The sequence below is a fragment of the Scyliorhinus canicula genome, chromosome 6, assembly GCF_902713615.1.
Source record: "Scyliorhinus canicula chromosome 6, sScyCan1.1, whole genome shotgun sequence".
In the NCBI taxonomy this organism is placed as follows: Eukaryota; Metazoa; Chordata; class Chondrichthyes; order Carcharhiniformes; family Scyliorhinidae; genus Scyliorhinus; species Scyliorhinus canicula.
The window spans coordinates 152444154-152459405 of NC_052151.1; the positions used below are offsets into that span (position 1 = coordinate 152444154).

At 40.2% G+C, this 15252-nt stretch overlaps 1 protein-coding gene across 1 annotated transcript in view; it reads left to right on the plus strand.

Annotated features, from left to right (window-relative positions):
• The window catches only part of kidins220b (kinase D-interacting substrate 220b), a 241804-nt gene that overhangs the window by 83433 nt on the left and 143119 nt on the right, over positions 1–15252 (plus strand). Inside the window, 5 exon segments of the mRNA XM_038800309.1 lie at positions 238–336; positions 2222–2320; positions 11229–11426; positions 12188–12286; positions 13200–13298. Coding sequence (XP_038656237.1) covers positions 238–336; positions 2222–2320; positions 11229–11426; positions 12188–12286; positions 13200–13298 — 594 coding nt within the window.

Genomic DNA, 15252 nt, shown 5'->3' on the forward strand with positions numbered 1-15252 from the left:
TTTGTGATTTATATCTGCTAGAACATCAGCCATGCACCTTTTGGAAGAACAGGGAGTTGCTGAGAGCGACTTCCACCATTTCACTAGTCTGTCAGTTTACAAAGCACTGACAACAATAAAATCAGGCTGTGTTTTACTTGAGTATATTTTAAATACTTATGAAATTCATCTTTTGCGTGTTTACTTTTTCTTGTAATACTGTAATATGCTTATTAAGTTTAACATTTTCATCAACAGTATAGCGTTTACCCTATTATTTGGGCAGCTGGACGAGGTCATCATGAAATTGTTGAACTTCTACTGCAACATGGAGCCAAAGTCAATTGTTCTGACAAAGTAAGTATGTAATAGATAACACAAAATACAATGCCTACTCCTAACTTTTACATTGAAATGTAACAAAGTATATTCTTCATTTGATAAATTCAGAAAATCCAGATTCATATTAGGTTTTTTTCACTACCTGATTCAAGGAGACATTTGTGCATTAATGGAAAAGGAAGTAGTGAAAATTGCAATATAAGCTATTATGGCTGCCTCTTCTGGTCAAGTGTTAAGATGTATAGTTTTGTGTTTCTTGGATAGCACTACAGTATATCAAATTTTGGGGTAAAAGTTCAGATGGTAAGGGCATATTCAATTTTATATCAGTGGATTTCCTGGACAGCAACATGATAATCCTGAGGGGGCATGCAGAGACCAAACTACGTAGATTGAGTGAGAAGTTGGGAATTTGGTTCAGGTGGGAATTCGGTGCACAGGGGGAAAGAGGTGCCTTTTCTGCTTTTTATTCGGCCTCCAGTGGTTGGTGAGTTTCCACCCTTTTTCTCCAAGCTCGGTGAGTGCAACTTTATCTGTGTAAATTATTAACTTATTGACTAATTAAATAAATACGGTTGCACTGGTGTGCTGTGACTGCAGCATGTGGGATTCTGTGAAATGCGCTGCAGTCCCAGACAACTATATCTGCAGAAAATGTCTGCAGCTTGGGCAACTTTGGCACTGAGTTACTGAGCTGGAGTCTTGAGTTGCGGACATTAAAAAGCATCAGGGAAGAGGAGAATTACCTCAACATCTTTGTTGGAGGGAAGTAAAGCTCAGAGTCTGTTCTCGACCACGTGGAGTTGTAAAAGTTCTGCTTATTCGGAATTACTGTGTGCACACAGGAGAAATAGGAGCTGCTGCTGTTTCCAGCTTGCCCAAATCTGTTCTGATCATAGTCTGAATTACACGCATATATATTTAAGGTTCTTTCAGATTTACAAATAGGCATTGATGTGATGTGAGGCGCCGAGGTCCTAGGTTCGATCTCGGTTTTGGGCCACTGTCCATATGGAGTTTGCACATTCTCCCCGTGTTTGCGTGGGTTTCATTGCCACAACCCAAAAATGTGCAGGGTAGGTGAATTGGCCAATTAAGGGGCTAAATTGCCCCATAATTGGAAAAAGTGAATTGGGCACTCTAAATTTATATGAAAAAAATATTTGGAATGTCCAATTCATCTAACAGCATGTCTTTCGAGACTTGTGGGAGGAAACCGGAGCACCTGGAGGAAACCCACGCAGACACGGGAGAATGTGCAGACTCCACACAGACAGTGACCCAAGCTGGGAATCGAACCTGGGACCCTGGCGCTGAGAAGCAATAGTGCTAACCACTGTGCTGCTATGCTGACTTAACAGAAGATGAATTGTTTGAATGATTTTAAACCAAATGCATGATATACAAGTTGATTGGAAAAATAGTGGATAACTAATTTAGTATTGAAAGTTATTTCACTTTCATCACATTCTAAATATTATTGGATATATCAATTGCTTATTGTAGCCAAAGTCCTACCAGACTAATTCATGCAAGGATTGATCTTAATAGAACTTTTGCCAGTACTGGGTGTGGAAATTGAGAATGAGATTTTTTTTTTTTTAAAGAAATGAATGACACTGGGTAAAGTTCTGAAACTAACACAATATTGTTTATATGGGCCTACTATAAATTATTTAAAATCTTCTGTTTATCTTATATTGATTTGTGTACGAAGGGATTCTAATCATAACTTCAGTGCGATCTGAACTGAGGATTATCACAAGTTTAGCATCCAATATTGAATAAGTCTTCAAAAAACATGTTTCTGCTGTTTCATTTGTGAATTATAGATCCTACTGATTTATGAGAAGATACATTATATTTGCAGAACTCTTATTTTGACATTTTGTTTCCCCAGTATGGAACAACTCCATTGATATGGGCTGCCAGGAAGGGCCACCTTCAGTGTGTGAAGCATTTGTTGGAAATGGGTGCTGATGTTGATCAAGAAGGAGCTGTACGTATCCCCAACTATTTGTTCCTCCATCTAATATATGTTTAAATTAATTTTAAATTATTTTCCGAGAATTAAACAATTTTTGTACATTTAACATTTGTGCTAGTGTAATGAACTGTGCTGGTGGGAAGATTGATGGTAAAAATGGATCATGGCAGACAGAGTTACCTTTTTAAAGAATCTCACAAACTGAATTAATGTACTACCAATGAAACTAATCCACAAATCAAGAGCAACATTAACATGGAAGTCCATGGTTTCCAATGCCATCTCAGGGCATGGTACCTGAAAAGAGGCAGAATGGACTGTTTTTGAATTTTGTGTTGGCAAAAAGAATATTTCAGTTTACAGGTACTTGTATGAATAGCCCCTGAATAAATTTGAGTTGAAAATTAATTCTCCCCCCCCCCCCCCCCCCCCCCCAAATTCAGAATTTCTTGGTGTAGCACAGCTCAAATGGTTTGATGTTCAGGACCTGATGTTGTGAGGCCTTGCACAATATGTGGTTCTGATGTAAATTTGAAGCGATAAAAGGCAAACATTGTCATATTCAGTATAACAGATCAAGTGAAATAGTGAGTACTTCATTGAATTTTACGATGAATATTATGGGCATATCAAATAAGACAGTTCTTTGTTAATTCTTAAACTTATCTATTTCCTTTCTTTTATATGGTTTTGTGATATTAAAAAATGTTCTTTAAAGGAGTCAGGTTAACTTGATCCACTGTGTTTGTACTGTTTTGGTATCTGTGGTTATGAAGTTTTAATCTTGTTTTTCAAATATTTGGGCTCATGCACTTCCCTCAAATTTGTTTTCCTTTATCACCTGACACTTGACTCCTGACCCCAGCCCCTTTGATCACGTGGAGTTGTATTTGTGTAGTTTGTCTGCGAAATACTAATCTGGGTATGACTGGCATTTATTCTGTGTGGGATACAGACATGTAAATAATATTTAACAGTAAATATAGTTCTTCACACAAGCTATTTTTGGGAGAGTTAGGTGTAGCTGCTGTACACTAACTTAAGTACTGATCTGCATACGGTCTGCATAATCGAGATAACAATGCTTCATAAATCCAGTCTGTGCATGTAGAAGTATTTCGTAGTCCCTCCTTGCATTCAGTCCCTTGTTCAAATTTGAAATGAACCATTCCTACTGAATTAGGTTTGTTGCGACATGCATGAATTATGGACCTCTGACTTACTTACCTGCTGCTTCTCGGCATAGTTTTCCATATATATTTCCTGAGTCAGTAACCACTAGAATTCGTTTTGAGAATTTGACCTATTTACTACTATTTCTATTTGGACCCTTATAATTCCATTTTATAAGAAAAATCGAACAAAAACTGGCTGTGGCAATAGTCTTGGTTATCTTTTCATCTCTCAAATGTGGCTTTAGTTTGACGGAGTATTCCTCTCGGGTGGATTACTTAAGATTTCAGCTTTGAAATCATCTGCCTCGACTAGTCTGTTCAGAAGGCATTTGAGTGAAGAGTTTGTATATAATTTACTTGGAATAAATTGCTATACCCAATTAAAATTTGTTTAAAAAAAAATATTTTCTGTCTGAGAATATGCACATGTTTCCAATGATGCCTGATTCTCTCATGTTTCACTATAGCATCTTCATTCAAATTTGGTGAGGAAATTTTCAGCCAGTTTGGGGGAAGATGTGGGGAAGTTAGATTGAAGACGCGCGTAATTTTTAAAACTCATCAATTCATAGAATCATAGAATTTACAGTGCAGAACGAGGCCCATCGAGTCTGCACCGGCTCTTGGAAAGAGCACCCCACTTAAGCCCACGCCTCCACCCTATCCCCGTAACCCAGTAACCCCAGCTAACCTCTTTTAGATACTAAAGGCAATTTATCCTGGCCAATCCACCTAACGTGCACATCTTTGGACTGTGGGAGGAAACCGGAGCACACGGAGGAAACCCACGCACACACGGGGAGAACTTGCAGACTCCGCACAGACAGTGACCCAAGCCAGGAATTGAACCTGGGGCCCTGGAGCTGTAAAGCAACTATGATAACCACTGTGCTACTGCGCTGCCCATTCATGTTTCTTACATTAAAATCATGAGCTTTAAGTGGAGGAATATTATACATATTTATTGAAGTCTGGAAACAGTGAGCAGGAAAAAGTTATGACTGTATAATGGACCTGATACCGCAAGAAAGTTGCCAAAGAAACAGCATTGGTTGCGATGTGATGGAATTCAAATGTAAGTTTGTTGCAGGCTCTTAAGTTGTTGCATTTTGAACTTGCCCAGGCCTTTATGATGTGGAAGGAATTTAAATGTGACATCAGACTAAGGCACCAATTTTAAATTTTTGTCCATGAACAGTTTAAACTTTGTTATAATTAAAATATTTGCATCGAGCACATATTTGTCGCACTTAGCTGTCACGGAATCACAGAGCAGAAGGAGGCAATTTGACCCATCGTGACTACACCGGCTCTCCAAATCAGCATTCTGACTTGGTGCCATTCCCTTGCATATTGTTTCTATTCAAATGAGCATCTAATGCCCTCTTGAATACCTCAATTGAACCTGCCTCCACCACATTTCTCAATCACATTTGTTCATTTTGCAAGTCAACTTAAATCTGTCACTTCCCGTTTTTGATTCTTTTATGAAAGGGGACAGTTTTTCTCCCTATCAACTTTGTTCAGCCTACTCATGATTTTGAACAACTGTCAAATCTCTTAGCCTCCTTTTCTCAAGGAGAACAGTTCCACCCTCTCCAATCTATCCTTGACTGAAGTTTCTCATCTCTGGGATCATTCTTACAAACCTCTTCTGCACACTCTCCAATGCATTCACATTGTTCCTATAATATGGTGCCCAGAACTGTAGCAGAGGCCTAACTAGTGTCTGATACAAGTTCAGCATAACCTCTTTGCTCTTGTGCTCTATGCCCCTATTAATAAAGTCCAGAATTCTGTATGTTGTATTCATTACGCTCTCCACCTGTCCTACCATCTTCAATGATCAGTGCACATGTCCCTTTGCGCCTGCCCCTTTTTAGATTTTACCCCTTAATTTATGCCGTTTTTCCTACCAAAATGTATCCCGGCACACCTCTTAACATTGAACTTCATCTGCCACCTATCTGCCCACTCCACTAACTTGTCTATGTCCACTTGAAGTTCTATATTGACTACTTCATTGTTTACAAAAAGTTTTGTATTGTCCACAAACTTTGAAATTGTCAACCAAAGGTCCCACTTCGACCCCCTAGGGAACACCACTACAAACTTCCTCCTGCCCGAAAAATATCCATTGACCATTACTCCCTGCTTCCTAATATTCAGCCAATTTTGCATCCACGTTGCTACTATCATACTCAATTGCCTCGGCAAAGGGTGTGTGGGGCATAACGTTCCTGTTTTTCCAAAATGAAGCTGTGCACTTCTGTAATTGAATAAGACATAGGAGCAGAATTAAGCCATTCGGTCCATTGAACCTGCTCTGCCATTCAATCATGGCTATGTTTCTCCGTATTCTCCTGCCTTTTCTCCATAACCCCATATCCCCTTATTCATCAAGAACCTATCTATCTCTGCCTTAAAGCCACAGATTCACCACCCTCTGACTGAAGAAATTCCTCCTCAGCTCTGCTTTAAAGGATTATCCCTTGAGTTTGAGGCTATGGCTTCAGGTTCTAGTTTTTCCTACTAGTGGAAACATGGAATGATGTTTATCCACGATATTACCAGAGATACCAGAATGATCTAATGACCAGCAGCTGCCAAACTACCAGCAAAACTAGCTAATCATTTAAGAACAAGGAGAAAGGGCATTGCTGTGTGATGGTAGAAATCACTTCATAACTCTGACTTTCTCTACCATGCCCACAGGGTTTGTAGAGAAGATCCCGTATATGTTACTTTAAATTTTTAAAGAGTGTATTTTAGAAAGAGATTTACTTCAAAGCTTTTGATTTGTATCCACTGCAATCTGCATCTGTAGTTTTTTATATATATGGGATTTATTGCTCATCCTTGATTGCCCTTTCAACTAAGTGCTTTGCAAGATCAATTCAGAAGGCCGTTAAGAGTCAACCACATTGTTGTGGATCTGGGAATCCTATGTAGACCAGACCAGATAAGGACAGCATATTTCTTCCCCATAAGGTCATTAATGAACAGATGAGTTTTCGTGACAATTGATGATAGTTACACGGTCACCATTAATGATACTAACTTTCAATTCCTGATTGTATTAATTGAATTTAAATTACATCAACTGCGGCAGTGAGACTTGAACCTGTGACCCTAGAACATTGCCACAACACCATTTCTCCCCTTGAACTCTGGTTTAAAATAAGTATACAGAATCAAATTTAAACCTTTGTGGCCATAGTTGCAACTAGTGATCACTGTACACCTAGGGACAACTGACATATGGCTTACAGAAGAATAGAAATGAAAGAGCACATAATCAAATCCTCAGGACTTTCCAAAGTGTAATGCAACCACTGAATTACAATGTACAAACCGTGATATTTAGGCAAATGGTGAGGCAGCCAATTTTGCATGAAACGGTGTTCCACAAACAGCAGGTAAGATCAGAACAACAACTTTGTATTTTTATATCAGAACAACAACTTTGTATTTTTATAGCACCTTTAGTCTAGTTAAACATGCTGAATGCAGTTATTATCAAAATAAAATTAACATTTAACCAAATGCAAACATGTAAGTGCAAATGACCAAAATCTTGGTCAAAGCAGAAGACTTTGGGAGTGCCTTAATGGAGAAAAGAACAATACATAGAACATACAGTGCAGAAGGAGGCCATTTGGCCCATCGTGTCTGCACTGACCCACTTAAGCTCTCGCTTCCACCCTATCCCCATAACCCAACAACCCCTCCTAACCTTTTTGGACACTAAGGGCAATTTTAGCATGGTCAATCCACCTAACCTGCACGTCTTTGGACTGTGGGAGGAAACCAGAGCACCCGGCGGAAACCCACGCAGACATGGGGAGAACGTGCAGACTCCGCACAGCCAATGACCCAGCGTGGAATCGAACCTGGGACCCTGGCGCTCTGAAGCCACAGTGCTAACATCGTGTGCTACCGTGCTGCCCAATAGAAAGGCATACAGGTGAGGAAGGAAATTCCAGAACTGAGGGCTTTAACAGCTGAAGGCATGGCCATCAGTAATGAAGTGATTAAAATTGTGGCTAACAAGTGGCCAGATGTTGCAGTTTTGGATATCTCAGAGGGTTGTATGCCTGGTGGAAATTGCAGAGAAAGGTTAGGTGGATTGGCCATGATAAATTGCCCTTAATGACCAAAAAGGTTAGGAGAGGTTGTTGGGTTACGGGGATAGGGTGGGAGTGAGGGCTTAGGTGGGTTGGTGCAGACTTGATGGATTTTGTGTGGTTAGGACCGGAGCAGCAACGCTTTAACTGACCTTGTTTTTACGGAGAGTAGAATGTGGCAAGCTAGCCAGAAGTACGTTGGCAAAATCATGTCTAGAAGTAACAGAAGTATGGGTGAAGGCTATAACAGCAGATGAGCTGAGGCTGGAGCATTGTTGAAAATAGGTGGTCAAAGTGATTGCAACAGATATTGCAACAGGGGCAGCAGGGTAGCATGGTGGTTAGCATAAATGCTTCACAGCTCCAGGGTCCCAGGTTCGATTCCCGGCTGGGTCACTGTCTGTGTGGAGTCTGCACGTCCTCCCCCTGTGTGCGTGGGTTTCCTCCGGGTGCTCCGGTTTCCTCCCACAGTCCAAAGATGTGCGGGTTAGGTGGATTGGCCATGCTAAATTGCCCGTAGTGTCCTAATAAAAGTAAGGTTAGGGGGGGGTTGTTGGGTTACGGGTATAGGGTGGATACGTGGGTTTGAGTAGGGTGATCATGGCTCGGCACAACATCGAGGGCCGAAGGGCCTGTTCTGTGCTGTACTGTTCTATGTTCTATGTCTATATGTGGTTGGAAGCTCATCTAGGCATCTGATACCAAGGTTGTGAACAATCTGGCTCAGGTTCACACAATTGCTAGGGAGGGGGATAAAGTCATAGCTAGAGTTTGTGGCAGGGACCAAAGTTAGACTCGGCAACAGTGATCCATGAAGCTATCATCGTCATAAAAACCCAAAACCTGCAATCCTTCTTTCTAAATACCCAATACAGGATATCAAGACAATCTTCACAATTTAGAGATAATGGAGGGTTGAGGGAGATGATGATAAAACTGGGTGTCATCTGCATCGATATGGAAACATGGAGGACTGGTTAATGCATTCTTGGCCTTGCTTGATGTAGGGAGATTGTTTAGCATGCAGAGTACTTGCTCTTCAAATAATTTTCTGAGACCCTTTATGTACAACTGGGGGCCTTGATTTAACATCTCAATTTTGTGTTTAAATTTAGAGTATCCAATTTTTAGCGTGGCCAATCCACCTAAATGCACATCTTTGGGTTGGAGGGGTGAAACCCATGCAGACACTGGGTGAATGTGCAAACTCAACACGGACAGTGACCCAGGGCCAGGATTCGAACCCGGGTCCTCAGCGTCGTAGTCCCAGTGCTAACCACTGCGCCATTGAGTGATGGCATCTAGTAATGTAGAACTGTCTCCGACCTTCACTGAACTGTTTGTTAACCAAGATGATATGTTCAAATTGCAGAGTAGGGTTTGAAATCACAGACTTCTGACTGAGGGGAAAATTCTATCAACTGAGTAATGCTAAGAGCATTCAGGAAGAATAGAAGTTACAAAAATGGTGTAAGGGATATCTGGGACGAAAAAGCCATTCAACTCATGCTGCAGTTTTAAATTAGATTCTCTGGCTTTATATGTTCCGAGTGAGATGAGGGTCGGGAGATAAGTGGGTGTGTGTAAAACCTACAAGTTCACAAAAATATCTGTTCTATCCACAATGGTCTTGCTCTCGTTGCTTGAATTCTTTCCTTTTAGATTATGCTCCTAAATGAGTCCTCAAGCCTTGCATCAATGGAAGTAGCCTTGATAGAAAGTACTCAGGAAATGAACAACATTTTTTTCTTGTGGTTGCATTACATCACCTAGCTTGTGCCACCGCATTTTTACAATTTATTTTAATGTTCAATTTAATAACTTTTCTGTTTTGGAATCTTGCTGGTTTTCAAACTCCTGTCTTTCTCAAATTAAAAGATAAATCTGTTTTCTATCTGTCTCTGATAGCTTCTTAGTCACCCATTTCTGAGGTCTTGAACCTGTTTCTTTGATTCATTTTAATTATTTTTATCTTTTTAATATTGCATCTCTGTAAATAAATAACAGCCCCATCCTCCACTCTCCACCTTTTGCTTCCCACCTGCTGACATTAGATTTGTGCTCTTTAATCATAATAAATGCAAGTAGGTCAGGTAGCCCTGCTGTCTTGTTAAGTAAGATCATGGTGGATCTTCAACCTCAATCCTACTTTCCCGCCCGATTTTCCTCCCATCATTTATTCATCGCTGGAGGCCAAAAATCACGCAGTGTGGTCTGAGATTTTTTGTGGAGTATTACACCCCAACACCCCTGGAAGCACTAACTTTCTGACTACAAAGATGTTTATTTGGGTATAGGCCTGATGGATGTGGGAGAAGGAGAAGTCCTTCGCCCTCAGGTGGCTGAACCTCCATGGGTGTGTTTCACCCTCCCCCCATCTGTTCCATGAAGATGGTCAGTTCCTTAGCCATTCCTGATTTGGGGTTAGATCTGTCTGCCTTTGGGTCCAGGGCACAGTTGAAGTCTCCGTCCATGATCACTTGGTGAGAGTCGAGGCCGGGAATCTCTGCTATTGTCTTTTTGGCGAACTCTGCGTCATTCCATTTTGGGCCATACACATTCACGAATACCACTGGGCCTCTTCCAAGACCCTACTTAATATGTGTACTGTCCCCTGGTCATTCACTGTGAAGGCTACCTTCTTACTGAATAATATTGCCATCCCCCTTGCCCTCATGTTGAAGCTCGCCTGATTTGCCAGTCCCACCCAGCATTCCCTAATTTTCCTCGAGGGGGCAGTTAAGAGACAACCACATTGCTGTGAGTCTGGAGTCACATGTAGGTCAGACCAGGTAAGGATGGCAGATTTTCTTTCCCAAAAGACATTAGTGAACCATATGGGTTTTTCTGACAATCAAAATGGTTTCATGGTCATCATTAGATTTTTAGTTCTAGATTTTTATTAAATTCAAATTTCACCATCTGCAGTGGCAGGATTTGAACCTGGATCTCTTGAACTGGGCCTCTGGTTTACTAGTCCAGTGACAATACTACTGCGCTACTGCCCCCCTAAATATTCACCGTTGTTTATCTGTCATACCTTTTAATCCACTGTCCCAATCTTTGCCAACTATACCTATATTTAAATTTGAATTTCAGACTTGTGCATGCAGACATCTCTCAGTTGTGATGTGAAATCATTATTCTTCCTCAGTAATCTCGTAATAAGGGATCTTCAGATTAGCCCTGTTGCATTACATAAGCCAAGATCAAAAATTACCTCATCCCTGCTGGTTGCACAACACATTGTTCTAGAAAACTGACTGAAAAGCATTCTGTGAACTTTTTTTTTAGAAAATATTTTATTAAGGCATGTATAATTTTAACACTTTTAAACAGAAAAATCCAACAAAGAGAAAAAACCCACTAGCATTCTGATAACCTGACCTCCAAATAAAAACTGTATACTTTACCCAATCTAATATGAATCCATCAGGCCTTGCCTCATGTATTCTGCCATCCTCCCCAATACACGCATCCACAAACCTGCAGGCAGTATTATGTGGGTATGTTTCCTAACTCCTTTAAAAGGAAGAAATTACGATGCATCATCTATTTTGGAAAAGTATTATTTGTATTAAATTCTTAAAAACATTAACTTTTCACACCATCTTATAGAACTCTATGACAGCTTTAATAGTGGCAGTTAAAGGTGGCTACACTGAAGGAGTGAAGGAGTTGCTAAATTGCAATCCAAATGTCAATCTGACGGATAAAGATGGGAATACAGCTTTGATGATTGCTGCCAAGGAAGGGCACATTGAGATTGTTCAGGATCTGTTGGACGCTGGCACTTACGTCAACATCCCTGACAGGGTTTGTATTTATTTTTTATTTTTCTTCTAGTACTATGTTTTAGTAAATCCTTGTTGAGGTTAACAATGTCAAGTCAAATTTTCCCGAACAAAATTTTGCTATCCTAAACCATGGAAAATGTATCTATCATTTATATCTCATAAGTTCGTAGTTAACATTATTGTTCTGTGTAGGCTTTGTGGCATTTAAAAAACCTCTGTAGGTTTTGTGGTAATTTAGAACTTTTGTTAATGAAGCTGCCTGTTAAGAGATGTTGTAAATCATAATGTCATTTTGGAATTCTTGGTTCCTTGTCCCATCTTTATTTCCCTGTGCCACACTCTAATTTCAGTGGCAGACTGGCTGGGCATCTGTTCATACTTTTGTGTAGCTTGCTACAAGGAAATCTTCAACCTTTTGGGATTGAGTAGCTCTTTAATTTATATTTTCCCTGTCTGTAGGGAAACACCTGTTCAAAATAGTGTTGTTGAGATTAAGTGTTAAATTTGAAATTGGCATGAATGTTTGTTGAGTAGTTCTGTACCCCAAAATATTAAATGAGTGGCTTGCATTGTGTTTATGTAGCTGTTTTCCAAAATAAATTTAAACTTTACTTAATGTGGCATCAGTTTATATGTCCACACTAATCTGATTTTGTTTATATGTCTACACTAGAATCCTGATATATTCAAATTTATCATTGTATCTTTTAATTCTCTATTGTTGTGGAATTATGCTTGCTAAACATATCTCCATCGTACTTGTGTGCGTTTTCTTTTCAGAGTGGTGACACTGTCTTAATTGGTGCTGTTAAAGGTGGCCATGTGGAGATTGTGAGGGCTTTACTGCAAAAATATGCGGACATAGATATCAAGGGAACGGTAAGACTAAACAATTATCACAAGGTACAATGAATAATTTCTGTAGTCAACACGTAAGTGTACATGCTTTGAAAATTGGAAATTATAAATGCAGATTGAGATAATCTAATATTTCTTCAAACATCCTGATGGCACCAGTAATCGAGATGAAACACCAGCTTCAAACTGTTTAATTATTTCTTAATTTTTCAGTGCCTGTCCCATAGACTACAATGAATGCAGTCATCATATTTAGAGCACTTTGCCCATTTCAAATGTTGCAGGTACTTACTGATAAAGAAAGTGAATGGTACACTTAACAAGATCAGTTAGTGTGAAAGATTAGTGTGAAAGATTAGTTTGAAAGGGAAGACCTGCATTTATGTAATCTTTCGCAAACTCTGGATGCCCTAAACTACTTTATAACTAATATAAGTATTTTGAAGTGTTGTCACTGTTGTAATTTAGGGCAATGTGGCAGCCAATTTGCATATAGCGAGGTGCTGCAAAGCACAGTGAGAGAAATGACCAGGTAATCTACTCTTGATGTGGTTGTAGATTGAAGGATAAATGTTTTCCTTAATCAGGAGAACTTCACTGCTATTGTTTCAAACCGGTGTTATGGCATATTTTATGTCCACCCCAGAAGGCAGGTGGCCCTTCGTTTAAAATAAGGTATCTCTGCTAAGCAGTTCCTTAACACTGCACTGTAATGTCAGCCTTGAATATGTGCTCCAGTCTTTGGAGTGAGGCTTGAACCCACGGCCTTTGTTACTCGGATGGAAAACAAATACCACTAAGGTACTAAGCCAAGGTGGATGTTTAAAATTTAATGTTGTGTTGTGTAGTCCCATGATTTTCTCCATTTGACATAACATTTTAAGTGTAATTTGATACTGTTTAATGCTTTAATTTCTTCTAAAATTGTTTATAGGATAATAAAACTGCTCTCTATTGGGCTGTGGAGAAAGGAAATGCAACCATAGTAAGGGATATTCTTCAGTGCAATCCTGATACAGAAATTTGCATTAAGGTATGACTGGATACTTAACTTGAATCTATACCGTAAGAAATTATGCAGTGGTTGGTTCTTTCTTATATTTTGGCACTTTTTTCTTTTTCTCCTCATGCCCACTGCGAGATGTGACATCCAATTTGCAGACAATCATAGGCAGTCACAGACATCTTATCATATCTAATGAATTATCAGTTTTTCTTCTGCTCCTCAGTTCGATCCTTACATATCTGTTATGAATGATGTATGTTTATTAATGTTAAAAATCAGCCAACAACTTGCAGCGAGGAAGATACCAGATGACTTAAAAGTCGCCATAAGTTGCTTGCTGTTTTCCATTGTTCCATTGATAGTTTTGAGAAAGTAACCTTGACCTTTTTTTTAAAAAAAAATATTTTTATTCTCCTTTCTCACAATTTTTCTCCCGAATTTACACCCAACAACAATCAACATCCAGCAAATATCTCAAACCCCATAACAGTCACAACGATCCCATCCTCCCACCATGCCCAGATATCAGCCCGCATGTTAACTTAGAACATAGAACACTACAGCGCAGTACGGGCCCTTCGGCCCTCGATGTTGCGCCGACCTGTGAAACCATCTGAAGCCTATCTGACGTACACTATTCCATTTTCATCCATATGTCTATCCAGTGACCATTTAAATGCCCTTAAAGTTGGCGAGTCTACTACTGTTGCAGGCAGGGCGTTCCACACCCCTACTACTCTCTGAGTAAAGAAACTGCCTCTGATATCTGTCCTATATCTATCACCCCTCAATTTAAAGCTATGTCCCCTCGTGTTAGTCATCACCATTCGAGGAAAAAGACTCTCACTGTCCACCCTATCTAACCCTCTGACTATCTTATATGTCTCTATTAAGTCACCTCTCAGCCTTCTCCTCTCTAACGAAAACAACCTCAATTCCCTGAGCCTTTCCTCGTAAGACCTTCCCTCCATACCAGGCAACATCCTAGTAAATCTCCTCTGAACCCTTTCCAAAGCTTCCACATCCTTCCTATAATGTGGTGACCAGAACTGCACGCAGTACTCCAGGTGCGGCCGCACCAGAGTTATGTACAGCTGCAGCATGACCTTGTGGTTCCGAAACTCAATCCCCCTGCTTATAAAGGCTAGCACACCATATGCCTTCTTAACAGCCCTATTAACCTGGGTGGCAACTTTCAGGGATTTATGTACCTGGATGCCGAGATCTCTCTGTTCATCTACACTACCAAGAATCTTGCCATTAGCCCAGTACTCTGCATTCCTGTTACTCCTTCCAAAGTGAACCACCTCACACTTTTCCGCATTAAACTCCATCTGCCACCTCTCAGCCCAGCTCTGCAGCTTATCTATGTCCCTCTGTATCCTATAACAAAACAAATGACAAAGAAAAAAAAAAGGAATCTGGGATTACCCATAGCCATCTTCAACATACACAGCCCGCACCCCCCCCCCCTTCTTCTCTCTCTCTTCCCCACCCCCCCAAACTAATGTTCGATGTTATCCAGTTCTTGGAAGTGCATAATAAATAGTGCCCATGACTTGTAGAACCCCTCCGAGCTTCCCCTCAGTTTGAACTTAACCTTCTCAAGGGTCAAGTATTCCAACAGATCCCCCCGCCACACCAGGGCACAGGGTGGAGAGGCCGCTCTCCATCCCAGCAGGATCCGCCTTCAGGCGATCAACGAAGCGAAGGCTATAATATCTGCCTCCGCACCCATTTCCAACCCTGGCTGATCCGACAAACCTTGACCTCCTTGTTGCATTTGCATATTTATTGTCCGTTAAACCCCATAATTTATCAGTACAAGTATCATTTTAATAGTGATAATTGTTAATAACCGTCACTCAACTTTTTGCCCAGAATGTAAACAATTATAGGTATGTATATCACTTCTTCAGGTTGTGAGCTGTTCTGAGATTTTAAAATATCAATTTATGTTTTCTGAATAATTCTTTTCTGT